The sequence below is a fragment of the Neolamprologus brichardi genome, chromosome 14, assembly GCF_056152115.1.
Source record: "Neolamprologus brichardi isolate AB-2024 chromosome 14, ASM5615211v1, whole genome shotgun sequence".
Lineage (NCBI taxonomy): Eukaryota > Metazoa > Chordata > Actinopteri > Cichliformes > Cichlidae > Neolamprologus > Neolamprologus brichardi.
This window is the reverse complement of record NC_142117.1, coordinates 8,687,599-8,701,290: the sequence shown is the minus strand read 5'-3', so window position 1 is coordinate 8,701,290 and position 13,692 is coordinate 8,687,599. Positions and strand designations below refer to the sequence as shown.

The window sequence follows — 13,692 nt, the reverse complement described above, 5'->3', positions numbered from 1 at the left end:
CAGGAAAACAACATGCTGCAGCTGAATTCTGTTAGAACAGCCAATTTAAGCAGTCAAACATATGTTTTAAGTTTTAAAAAAATAAACTTTACTACTTATTGTTGCCCCTACATGTCTTAATTTCTGCTATTAAGCCTGTGTTGTAAATGCAACCTGTAAGTTGTAACCAGCTTCTCTGTTTAAGCTTTCTCTTTACCAAAAAACAAGCCATAACCTAATGCACCGACTCCTCCGCTGAAGCACCGATTCACACGCAGGCGAGCGTAATGTCAGTTTAGGCTTTTGAGGATCTCCAAACTCATCTTCCATTGTCTAAGATGAAGGAGGCTTTGGATGCCCAGAATACTTCCTCCCACTTCACATCTTTAATCTGTTTTCCTTGCAACAATCTGCATGTAGTCTTTTATTCTAATCACACATTCTAAGTGTGTGTGTGTGTGTGTTTTTCAGGGAGAATGAAGCACTGTGCCACTTCCTCCTACGCTGTGATTAGAAAAGGGGGATCTCGGCTCATTAGAATGGGCACTGCATCCAGTCTCAGGGCCCATCAGATTACACAGCCGCCCTTTATTGCAAGGCTTTTTGTCATAACCCCTAACTGATTGCTACGGAGCTGCCTTTGATTTGGCCACTGAACTCTTTGCCCTCTGAGGAAAAAAAAGGATGATGACGAAGGAGAAGAAAAAGACCACCTAGATACTATTGGATGGTGCTGGATTGTGTGTGTGGGGGGGGAGAGGGGGGGGGGATCTTAAGTTGGAAATCAGCAGGAGAAAGAGAGAGGGAGAGATAAAACATTTCAAGGTGTTTGCAATCAGCCTCCCATTGTCAGATACTGAAGGAGAGCCGGCCGTTCATCTGAGGGGCTGCTGAGCTGCTTTGTCTGCAGGCAGAGATCGCGCACTGCGATTCGGGATGTTAATAGAAGTTTCTGATACAGCATGTGATACGCCCGCTGAGACAGATGCACTGAATAAACACGGGCCAGATAACAGTTCAGACACACACACATTTACTCCGCGTCCGTCTGCGCTGGTGATCACTAACACACTGCCCCAGATCAAAGGGATTTCCGTGCGATGGTGAACCGACAGATGAAGTGCAAAAAAAAAAAAGGAAAGGCAAGGTTGCCAGACTGGAACTAAATCTCTTTCCACTTCACTCCCTCCCGTGTTTTTTGCCTCCTTTTCTCCCTCCCTGTCTCCTCATCTCGGATCTCCTCTGCTGTTCTTGGCGAGTGAGGTCCGCTCTGCCTCTCTTTCAGCACAAAGAAGGTGGCAGAGGCCCTCGTTCTCTTTCATAACCACTCTCTCTCTCCCCATCTCCAAAACAGTTCACCCATGCCCACTTGATGGCTGTCCACTTCTCCCTCTCCGTCGGCCTTTCTCTGCCTATACATCCATCCATCTCCCTCCACAAACGCCACCTCTTCTCTCCGTCTGCCTGCCAGCTCGGGGAGAAAACAGGGCTTTTTTTAGGGGGGTGGGGGGGTAAGGAAAATCTGAAAAGTGAGCGAAGGAGAAAGAAAAGGGCAAAGGAGCAAGAGGGAGAGTGTGCAGGAAAAAAGGAGGGAGAAGAAGGGGAACAGCCTGAGGAATGGGGGAATGGCAGAGATGCATGGGGGGTGGAGGGGTGGGGGTGAGAGGACTGCAGGGTTGTGTTGGTAGAGAGCTGGGGTATTGATTCAGGGCCTTTTGACATGCTAATTTGCTTGCTGACTGCTTTAATCGCTCCCTCTTCCCATCGCGGGCTTCAAAGAGAGGATGCTTTTCAAAGAGGAGAGGAGAGGAGAGGAGAGAGGAGGAGAGGAGAGGAGAGGAGAGGAGAGGAGAGGAGAGGAGAGGAGAGGAGAGGAGAGGAGAGGAGAGGAGAGGAGAGGAGAGGAGAGGAGAGGAGAGGAGAAATGTTATCATCCTCATGGCCCATACGTTGTTAATGCCAGCTGACAACCATGTAAGCTGCGCTGTTACAAACATAGTGGACTTAAGAAAAGTAGTGTGTCTTCACAATATCGAGTCTATTTCAATTAAATTAAAATGAGCTGAAGGCTTAAATGCTCCATTATAGGTTGAAAAAGCAGATCATTATAAAAAAAAGGATTATTCAAAAGTTTAAAGCAGGTCCAAGTTCATCAACAGTTGCTGTACAGTGTTAGAGATTTGTGGCCTTAATAGGGAAGCAACGGTATATTCTGTACTCTGTGGATCATTCGTTCCCACTGTGTACCACAGTGTCCAACCAAAAACAGAAGTCTCCAAATTTCCTTAATTAATTTAGCTAAAACAACACCTGTCATTTTTTCCAGTGTGGCTAAACTACCTAATGAAAAACCTAAACAAAGCATCGAATGGAGCCGATTTGACACTTGTTGCTTTTTCAGTCAGACCCACTGTAATCAAAGAAAGATTTCCGTCTGCAGTAACTTGTCTTTGGCAGGAGTGCTCTGTCATGGGAGAGCGGCAGCAAGACAAAAAGCACAGAACAGAGCGAGCCCTGACGATAACAGATATGACACTGATTGAAGCAGCATGACAGGAGGAAGTGGATCGTGAATCTGCTTGCAGATGTGCAGCAGGAGGCTAAAGCAGGATAAAGAGTGGGCTCATAGAGAGTCTGGCCAAAGATATGTGTAGAATGTATTGAGCAGTCAGCTGATGTGGGTTAGCACTGCGATCAGCTGATCTGCCCTCCTGGTAGCTACTTTCCTTTTCATAAAGCTTATAGTTGGGGCTGGATCAGGTGACCCTGAATCCTCCCTTAGTAATAGACTCCTGAGGGCTTCCCATAATGCACTGAGTGTTTCTTCTTCTCTCAACTTTTTTCACCTTAGTGTAATATACACCGCTCTGCATTTGATCATTAGTTATTATTAATCTCTGCCTCTCTTCCACAGTGTGTCTTTGTTCTGTCTCCTCCCCTCACGCTCATGTGGTCGCAGCAGAAGTCCACCACTTTCCGGGAGATTTCTTGGTGACAGTGGGAAGAGAGTTTTTCCTTCCCACTTTCACCAAGTGCTTGCTCAAAGGGACTCAACTGATTGTTGGGGTTTTCTCTGTATAATTGTAGGGTCTTTACTTACAGTATAAAGCCCCTGAGGTAAGTGTTGTTTTGATTTGGTACTGTATAAATAAAAACTGAGTGGAGTTTGAATTGCTTGACCTATGCTGCGCTCGATTTAAATCTATTCAAAACACTTATATCAATCTGATTCCAATGACAACAATATTTAGTGCACCTTTAAATAATTTTTTCAAAAAACAGTCCTGGTGATTTATTGAATCCTTTAGCTCATTTGAAATATAGGTACTAGATCTCTCTTCCAGCTGGTGTTAGAAACAGAAGTGAGGCCCAACTGTAAATTGTGACAGAGGAGCTTAAGTTGCGTAGAAAAAGAAAAAAAAAAGAAAGAAGGAAAAACATGGATACTTGTAGCAGCATAGTCATACACCCTGAGGTGTAGCTGGCACTGTGGGAGTACTGCAGCTATCAACCCGGGTCATGCTTGATCACCGGTGGCTTCCCGCCTTAAACAGGGCACGACGAGAAGAAACAGAGAAGGGTGATGAGTGTCGAGCCATGAAGGGAACAAACACAGAGGCAGGACGGCTGCCTGAGCAGGAAAAGCATTTCAGCACCTCGACTAATGATGGCTGTATTACCACCAGCATCCCCTCCCCACCTCCCTCCTCCCCTTCTTTACCATTCAAGTCGAGGGAAGATTTGTGTGAGCTGAGAGGACTGCTTCTTTTTTTTAATCAGAAGAAAACAACAGCAGAATATTTAAAAATCCCTTAAGCAATTATTTTAGCAGGAACGAGGAAGAAGGGAGGAAGAGTTGAAGGATTCCTCGTGAGACATTTTGTCCTCTCTTTCGGTATCTGTTGTTCTTTGCTGCTCTCCGTTGGTAATAGCCTCCGTTCCTCGTCTCTATTCAGCGGCACAAAATGAGCCTCTCTGGTGGCAGCGAGAGTGATGAGTACATTCACCTCCATTCTGGTGCATTCTGCTCGGAGTGCGGGTCTGTGTGCGCACGAAAGCAAAACTAAAGATTGTGAGTGCGCGCGTGCATGCGTCTCACTGCTTCGTCCATTCCCACGCATTTGCCTGGATATATAGAGTTTGTTTGCACGAGCATACGTGTGGCAAATGTTTATCCCAAGATGTAGATGACTGGGGTTTGCGCGCACGCTCTCGGGTGTCACTCGCGCATGTGTGTTCGCTGGGAGAGTGACGGGTGATGATGTTTGGTGTGCCGCCTCCCTCCCCACAGCGAAGGTAATCTCATTATTCAGCCCACTTCCTGCTGCTGCCACCAGAGACAGGCTGACAAACACTAACCACCTCGACGGCCGGAGCAGAGAGAAGAAAAGGGGGGGTAAAAGAAGAAGAGAAAAGGAGGAAAAAAAGACAGCGTGAATGGGTGAAAATTGCTTACAGAAACTCGGCAGTAAAAATGGAGGGCTATGAAAGGAGAAAGAGACATATGAAAAGAGGAGGAACGCCTGTGAATAGCCGCTGAAGCAACAGGAAATCTGAAGAGACAGAAGACATGGAACAGAAAAAAAAGGAAGATGCAAATGCTTAATTTGTGTATATGTAGAAGAGAAGGAAGAAAGGGAGCAAAACAGGGGTTGGAGGAGTGGTGGTGGGGGGAGAGAACAAGGGACTGAGTTTGTGGATTTAAAGTCATCGGGGACCGGCGGGCTAAATAGAATTACGTGGTGAATTTAGAATGATGCTCCCAAGCGCATATTTAACACTGTCAACAGAGGGAGGGATAGAATGGGAGACCTAGATACACACACACACATATAATGAACGGAGCACAGGAGAGAAACTTCATCCGTAAAACCTCTTAATCCAATACCAATGAGAGTTTCCAGCTCAGCAAAGACCGCTGAGGCAAAAATGCTCCGATCGCACACCGACATCACAATCGGGTCCTGAACACACACACGTGCACAAGCAGGATTTAAAGAGGACACAAATGCACAGATGGTATTTAAAGTGGATCTTACCATGCATTTGCTTATTATCTGTCTTTTATATACGGTTACATTAGTGGATGCTCATATTAAACATGGGACAAGTTTCGATTATTCAATTTGATCCAATTCTATTTGATTTACATAGCACCAAATCACCACAGCAATCGCCTCAAGTTGCTTTATGTTGTATATATAATAATACTAAATGATGTGATCAGTGTTTCAGACAGTTTTTCCTACTTTTGGCTCTGTGTGATGTCACATGCAAGATGCGTCCAAGCAGGGTTTTGGGGCGATATTACATGTTTGTATTTAAACCTAAATACAAAAAAATAAGGGGTTAGGGTCTTTGGAAAGTAGTGATTATGGTCAGAGTAAGCCTCAGTTCATATAATGTCCTCTCATACACTTTGACAGTTTAAAACATGCAAGGCAGGGCCTTCTGTCTGATCTGTGGGACAGACCACACAGCTGATGAATCGGAATCACGTTAAAACTGGGTTTACAACAGAATGAGACTAAAGGTTGAACATTTAGTTTTGATAGTTAGGATTAGGATAAGGCTCTAGGGAAAGCTCACAAAGAAGTAGAAACTTGTTTGTGTTGTGATGAGAGGCGGTTATGAGTGACCGCTTCACAGCTCAACTGTGTGCAAGCATTCTGCAGTGTCAGAAGCATCTGTCAACTTCACACCTCAAACAAGCTACTCATCCCCAACAAACACACATGACAACAGAAGCAGCTTCGAGGGAAACAACTTAAAATCTGATTGTCATGAATAATAATAAATAAGTCACGGAAAAAACAACGGCCAAAAACATTATTTCGATCAATCTTCTAATCAAGAAAAAAGCGGGCAATTATCATTTCTCCATGATGATACACATGATGGGCCAAAGTGCTCACCAATCTCTTCCTTGCATTACCTCAGAGACACTCCCGCACCTCCAACAGCAGGGACCCCCTCACCAGATGAGGAGTGAGACAACAAGCTGACCCCCGCGCCCTCCCCACAGAGTAGGCGAGGTGGTTAACAGGGAACGAGATCCCAAACACAAACAGACAGTCCCCTCTCCTTAGATCAGGGGGCCCCTTGGCCCACAGTGCCCCGGTTGTCCCTCTTGCCTTGGCCCTGGCTATACACCCTAGTCACCCTAGGTCCACCTAGGGCACAGACACCCATACACACTCCCCCTACCACAGCTGTCAAAACCCTGACATCTTAATCAATCCTGGATCCCCAACCCTGTCATACACTGCAGTAAGATGGATGCGGAAGGGGATGACCCCTGACCTCTGCCAGGGGTAGAGAATACAAGTCTTACATCCCCTGTCAGCTCCCCCTCTAAATCCTTCTCCCCCTCAAACATCACCAGTCTCAGACGGCTCCGCTGCTGCCCCAAACAATGATGGAGGGGAGCCCATTCATCCTGGGCTGGGAACCAGGGGCCAGGGTGCCCTTGTAACCCTGCACGTACACAGGACAAGCACACACACACACACCACTCACACAACTGCACCAAAGAAAACCTTTTAAACAAAAACAGTTTGAACTTTATCAAACCACCTCATAGGCTGACACTCTCATACACAAAAATCACACGTAAACTCATGTTTCCTTTAATTTCACCCTCACTACAAAGAAACCCCAAACCTCTGCGTAAGTCTGTTTGTCAACACGGGCATAAAAAAGCAGAGGCCCTCCCTCCCCCAGAGCCTGTCACATGGGGAAATATTAACCAGCTCATCTGTGCACTTGAGGACCAGCACCTTTTAACCCACAAGTCCCTGACCCACAATCAAAATAAAGCCAACACATGTTATCCAGCTGAAAGTGAAATTTAGAAAGAGAGTAGAACTGTAGCTAAAAGTGAATAGAGTGGGCGTACTGGCACTGTAAACTTAAACAAGCTCAAGCAGATGCAGTGATATGGGGACTAAATGGATATATTGGCTTGAGCAACAGTGCTGGTGCCAAGCTGGCAAACACTACAATACTGCATTAGTCACATAAAATCAAAGCTTCCAAGTCCTTTATTGCCTTCTATGATGACTATAACAGCTATTTATCTCAACGAGAATTAAAGGGAAGAGATAAGAAGTCATTTCCAATGATGCAACAATGGAAGTTATGGTATACAATATGAGATCAGGGTCCTCATACTGAGTCATAAGAGGTTGTTGTGGTAAACTGATTGCAGATTTCTCTCTCTCTGCTTCTCTAAAACGGACTCTGGATATAGAAACCTGGCTGGAGCCATCTGAACCCCGAGGAGGTGGCACCACTCCAGGAGAATTCTTACTGGTCATACAGTGCGCTTAACAAATAAACTCTGAACTATACACACAAACCTCCATCTGTGACTACTTGAACCCCTTTGCCTTTCCCCCACCCCCGAGCAGCCAGTGGTAGCCCTAAATCACCAGACCTGTTTGTCATGCAATTAGTCCTCCGAGATAAAGGCTGCCTCGTAAATTAGGAGAGGTGTAGTAGTCCGTCCCCCTGTTAATCACCCGTGCCCAGCCTCTGACCCCTCACTGCTGCGGCCCACTGCTTTCTGTGTGATGTTGGTGGGTGGTGACGACCGGGGTTTACCAATAAACTTTCATGGCAGAACTGGCATCCGCTCATCTGGCCAGCTTACAAGTGTGCCCCCAGCTTGGCAAAAGACTGATCAACAAAACAGCTGCTGAATCCTACTAGATGTTATTAACATCACAGTACTGTATACCATAAGCCACAGACCACTGGGTCAATGAAACAAGGGAGTTAAAGTGGGTCAGAGGCAATCAAAAATGCCATTTATGAAGAGCTTGGAAACTGACAGAAAATTGAAATGATCCATTGGTGGGTTTTTGATTGGCATTCCTAGGATCATTTTAAATTCACCAACAGGCTTCAAGCTCTATCATGATTGTGATTTTAAAAAGTCTGAAGGGGGAAGCACTCTGCGCTGACCTTAAAACCTCATCAAACTGCCTGGTATAGGATCACGGCAAGCCAAGAGTAGAATAATTGTCCACAAAGGGCTATTCCTCTCCTACCAAATAGAACTATTTCAGCCCCATCTCCCAGCTGTGTATTTTTACTCCTCTCATACCTGCTTGGAATTATAAACCCTTTTCTCTCTCTCCTTCTCTTCCTCTAAAGCTGTCTATCTCTTTTCCACAGCTTGGGGCTCTATTGGGAATAAGAGAAAGAACAGTTAGGGGGGAGTGAAAGACACAGCGTTAGTCCAAACCAGTTGGGGCACTAGTCTCCTCTCTCCGTGTCACCAATTCTCCTGGGATGCATCCCACTGCACAACACCTCCCAGTGGGCCCACTAATTACTCCATTTACAGTCATCTCCGCTTCTATCGCCCAACTAAACACTGGAGAGAAGGCTGTAGAGAGCTAGGGAGCAAGGAGATAAAAACATCCAACGGAGAGGGAAGAACAAAGAGAACAAAACACAAGAGATAAAGACAAAGAGACAGAGACAGGATATTGTAAGAGTGGGACGGACTGGAGGAGAGGGGGGACAGACGGTGGTCTATAAATCGAGAAAGGAGCCAAAAAAATGCCCTAGACAAATTTCAGTTCCTTACCTTGACATTCTGAATTGCGCTCCTCGTATCCAGGGTTGCACAGACAGTTCCCAATGGGCACCAACCACTCGCCGTCTGCCCCGCAGTACATCTTGGGCACCTCCTTCTCCTCTGAGTTATCCACGCATGAACCACGAACTTCCACAAGCGAAGAAGTATCAGCTCCAGTGATAGTATCTGGAAACTGGGCCAAATTACGCACGGCTAAAGGACATTTCTTATAGAAGACCCTGACAGAAACAAGTGCAATGCACGCCCCAACATCCTGGAAAGCCAAATAGAAACCCTTGCGGGTCAGGGCTCCCACATCCCGGACTTCTGTATTCAACTTCATGATACGATCGCCAATGTCCACCTGAGTGAAGCTCTCATCTGCGGCGATGGTATCGATCTTGCCGAACTGGTTCTCTCGGATGTAGCGCTCTTTGTCGTTGTTGGACTCGTAGTAGTAAAGGTTGAAGGTTTCCTTGCAGGTTCCCATGACACCCGGGAGACTATTGCAGTCTCGGAGAGTGAACTTAATCTCAATGTAGACTCGCTGGGCACCTCCTCTGGGGATCCAGTCAGTGCGGAGCCAGTTGTTTTGATTGGGTTCCATGACATTGCACACCTGGTACGTCCGAATGGGGATGTTCTTTTCATCCATAATACTCACTTCCTCCCACTGGGGAAAGGAAACAAATAATAAAATGTTAAAATTTGAATCAGAGAGACTTTATTAATCCCAGTGGGAAATTCTTAAACTTTATTCATCTCCACCAGGTCACCAGTGACTGGTTTAGGGTTAGTTTCAAATCTACCCCTTTATATGGAATTTTCCTGTAAGTAGCTTTCCCAAATTAAAAGTGTTCAACAGAGGACCAAATGCACAGAAGAGCTAATTGGAAAAGTTATATGTTCCAGTTTAAACTGTGCTTGTTCAGCAGCCTAACCCTAAGTGGTTCCCTGATGACTGGGTGGATGTCGAGAGTTTAAACTTTAAATCTGCTTGTGAAAATGGTATTTTCCAAACAGCAGCTAAAAGGAACCTGTAAAGAAAATTTGTTCAACATTAAGAACATCTAGAAAATGCCAGACATAAAAGCCAATGTGTAATATGTAACCAATTAAGCACCAAGTACATATTACACGGTGCCAGTTTGCGCCAAGCAATACAGCGCGAAAGAGCATTTTGTTAGTTTAGCCAAGCAGAGCAGTTCATCGATGGCTTAAATTAATGCATATTTTATGAATGACACCTAATAGAGTTGTGCAAAGATATTAATATTTATTGCTTCTTCTCCACTATGAAGGAAATATGTGATTAGGTCTCTGGCTCAGCAATGCCTACAGTTCAATTACTTGGTGAGCTGTACACAAAATCTTCGTCTCACACACACAAACACACACCTAGGCATTAGAAGATTGCTAATGATCTAATGTGCGCCTGCTCTACATCTGCATACATGATTGGCACTGATGTCAGTATGAGCTTGCGCGGGGGGTGCACAGATTACCCGGTGTGGTCTGGCTTATTTTTTACCCAGGGAGAATGTTTGTTCAACTCGTAATAAAGTTTCTCTCTCTACACGGCACCGTTGAGGAAACGCAAGTATTTCTCGAGAGCCTCGGAGCGGCCCGCTGCCTCTGATTTTTTTTTTTACCGTGTGTTTTAAATAGAGCCTTTGACTGAGCTGGGCTGTAAACAAGAGCAGACAAGCTTTTGGCCGCTGTCGTTTCAGCCATTTAGAAAACTGCACAAAAAAGAAAAAAAATATAACAGTCAAAGTGAAACATGTGAGTCAGGCTGCCAGATTTTACTTGACGCCTTATCATAAACAATCTGGATTTAAGCCTTATTTCCCCAAAGCAGAGTGGTACGATAATGCTAAACATAGCTGTGGCTGTAGGATTTAGAAAAATGTCTATCATTTCCCTCCTGCTCTCTGGCTTCAGCCCCCCTTTTGTTGTGGAAATCAAGCACCGCTGAGATAACGCTGCACCTTTCCCCCCGCCGATAGCAAGAAAGAGGGAGAATAAGGCCAATTGGTCATAATGAGAGGGTGAATGCAGGCTTTGCGCGGCTGCCGGGACCCTGTCAATCACTCGTTTGTGATAAAATGGCTGAGGGGAGGACCGGAGCGCAGCACCGATCAAGTTCATTTAGAGAGGCCGACAACAGAGCTCGCAACAGATGCACAAGATGAGATCCTGCTCCCCTGGGTTCATATTCATTAGCTGACATGGCGGTTGCTAATTTGTATTCATTTTCATAAAACATTAAAAGGCTTAATTGTGGTTTTCATCACATTTGTGCAAGCAGGACAACTGGAAGAAATGACTTCTGGCTGACGATCACTAACCTTCTGTCGTTTGAGTGACCCTGACCTCTAAGCTTTGATGATTTGTGATTTTAAAATTTATTCATTTATTGGCCTTTGAAAATTGTTTTTCCCCCCAGGTTTGGACAATCAGAGGACAAAAAATGAATATTTTATCTAAAACATCAAAACCTACTTTTTTTTATTTATGAAAGGCTAGTTAGGGTGAGGGTTAGTCCCCAGCATGCATCTGAATACATATTTACCTGTTTCTATACAGTCACGTTTAGGCTAGGTTAAGGCATTGCATGTGCCTTACGTTTAACTAAAATCTAACACTTGTGGCCATCGTGGGGCTCTCTGCGGCCCCTGTTCTTTCTCGTACCAGAGCCACTGTAGCCCAATTAGAACCACCAGAGATCACACATTTTGTCGATCCTATTCCCCGTTGCTTTGTAGCTGGTCATACTGCAGGCAAGAGCTGAACCCCACTGCACTTTCCCCCCCTCATTCATCCATTCCAGAGGACCCTCTCTCAGCTGCCAAGTTCCTCTCCCTCTCCCTCTCGCTTTCGCTTCGACTCAATGGTGGAAAGGGATATAAAGTTTCTCCACAAAGGCCGATTCAATCCACGGTCTATTCAGGAAACCCGACGCCCGCTGGAGTATCGGTCCCCGCATCTGACCATTACAGAGTGGTTGGAGAGGAGGGGAGCAGAGGAGAAAGAGGAACAGGGCTTGTGAGGTTACTGGGGTGCTTACACACCCCATGGTTCTCAAAGCAGCTTCCTGAACCCGATGTGGGTCTCGAGGTGGGTTACAGGTGGCCTCTATATAAGATAAAAAATGAATTTATTCATTTTTTTGTGAAATGATCTAATCCTGAGCCCAGATGCACACACACACAAACACAAACACACACACACACATAGTACAACAACAAAGATATTCCCATAAAATGCTCTCCAGGACAGAATCTTATCAAAGGGGGCTGTGTATCTATTTGGCGGATCACTCTACAGCTCCTGCCAACAATGGATATCATCTCTCTATTTTTTCCCAATAGGGGACCATGCGTCCTAACAAGGGGACACTTCTTTGCAGCACTTACCCCTCCTTCTGTCGGGTTGGAGACCCATCCCAGCTCCCCCTGTACAGCTCTGGAGTCCAATAACGTGACTGGAAAACAAGAATGAGAGAAGTGAGCATGCAGTCTCAGACAGTCCACACAACATCAGCACTGGCATATAATCCAATTAGGCCTTACACTCTGAGGAAGAAAAATGGCTTCCTTTTTTTTTTTAATGATTAAAGCAAACACACACACAAAGCTTTAAAGCGATTTATGTAGTTGAGGAAATCTTCTCATGATGATGGTTCAGGAGTAAAAACTGTGGGCCAGCAAGTGTTACAAAGATGTACATGTGAAGGCTTTGTTCTGCGTAATTCCTTGCTGTGCCTAAGGGATGTGGTTTGATTGATTTTCGTTAAGCAAAGGGATCTTCTATCAACGACAAACGCGTTTCCCCCGGAGCCTTTCACATCGTGATTTTATCGGTTGCTCACCGTCGGCTTTACGCGTTTGACTGAATCCTCGTGCGTAAACTTAAAAGAAAAAGAAAAAAGAAAAAGCATTTTATAAAAGGGGAAAAACACAGTGACAGACAGAAAACCGAACATCACGCATAAGAAAAAATTCACGCATATATTTATAATTTAAAAAGGGATCATATTTATTTTATATTTGCGGACCTTTAAATTTTCTTTTAAATTCCCACTGAAAGGAAAAAAGCTTAATCAGCTGCATGTGTTGTAAATAAATAAATAATTAAATAAAAAACCGAGCACGTAAGCACATGAAATACATGATCGTGCACACTGAAGACTCATTTTAAATTTGAATCTTTTGAGTCCCAACTAAACGGCGCTCGGGGTTTTTAACTGTGTACTTGTTGTGTCGGACAGCTTTGCTGTGCCGAGCAGAACAGACGCACACCAAAGAGCCCATCAGAGAACAGACGTGCAACTAATGGGCTCGTCTTTAATAAAATAAAGTATTGATTTTATTAGTGTTTACAGTAGAAAGTGGGCTAGAGCCTCATCTGTAGCGGACCTAACACGCTGCGCTCCGGGACCCGAGCAGGCGACTGCAGCCCCGAAAACCTCCGTTTTGGATGAGATACACCACACTTCATTTAGATAGTTCTCATTTTAACACTTGATTCTTTTTAAGTAAACGTGTATCTGACACATCGTTGGCAAAAAATCTTGAAAGAATCGACGACAAATATTTTGTTGTGTCGGCGTCAATGTAATGCGCCAGGCAGGAAAGCTAAACTTTTAGAATTTATTCGGATTTTTTCCCCTAAATGACGAAGTGACATCAGGAGACATCGCTGCGGATGCTTCTGAAAATGATGGATTAAGAGCTGCTTTGTCAGTCGGATGTGTGGTTTGCGAGTCTCCAAACTGACTCGTATATTCATTTCGTTTCTCTTTTTCGACACACGTTTGTGTGAAGTGCTTTTTTAAGTTGTATTTATTTTTATTTATTTTTTGGGGGGCGGGGGAGCAAATGTCTCCTTCACTGTCCTACAGAAAACAGCACGTATTGCTGGAGGGGAGAGGGGGCAAAAGTATCAGTACTCCCAGGCTTTGGCAGCTGGCACGATCCAAGTCCGACTCCAAAACAACGGATGCGCGCTCGGTCAGGCACTTCTCATAGGTGGTTTAAAAGCTCCGCCGAAGCCGCTGAGTGCGTAAAGGTGACCCAACTCGTCGCGGCTCCACGCACTCGCAACTACTGGGGCTCGGC

General features: G+C 45.1%; 1 protein-coding gene across 2 annotated transcripts in view; it reads right to left on the bottom strand.

Annotated features, from left to right (window-relative positions):
* Positions 1–13,692, bottom strand: part of epha4l (eph receptor A4, like) — a 59,330-nt gene that overhangs the window by 45,246 nt on the left and 392 nt on the right. For both annotated transcript variants that reach the window (XM_006801152.3, XM_006801151.3), the window contains exons 2-3: positions 11,989–12,056; positions 8,579–9,242 (exon numbers count right to left, since the gene is read on the bottom strand). In XM_006801152.3, coding sequence (XP_006801215.2) covers positions 8,579–9,242; positions 11,989–12,056 — 732 coding nt within the window. The remainder of the gene's footprint in view (positions 1–8,578; positions 9,243–11,988; positions 12,057–13,692) is intronic.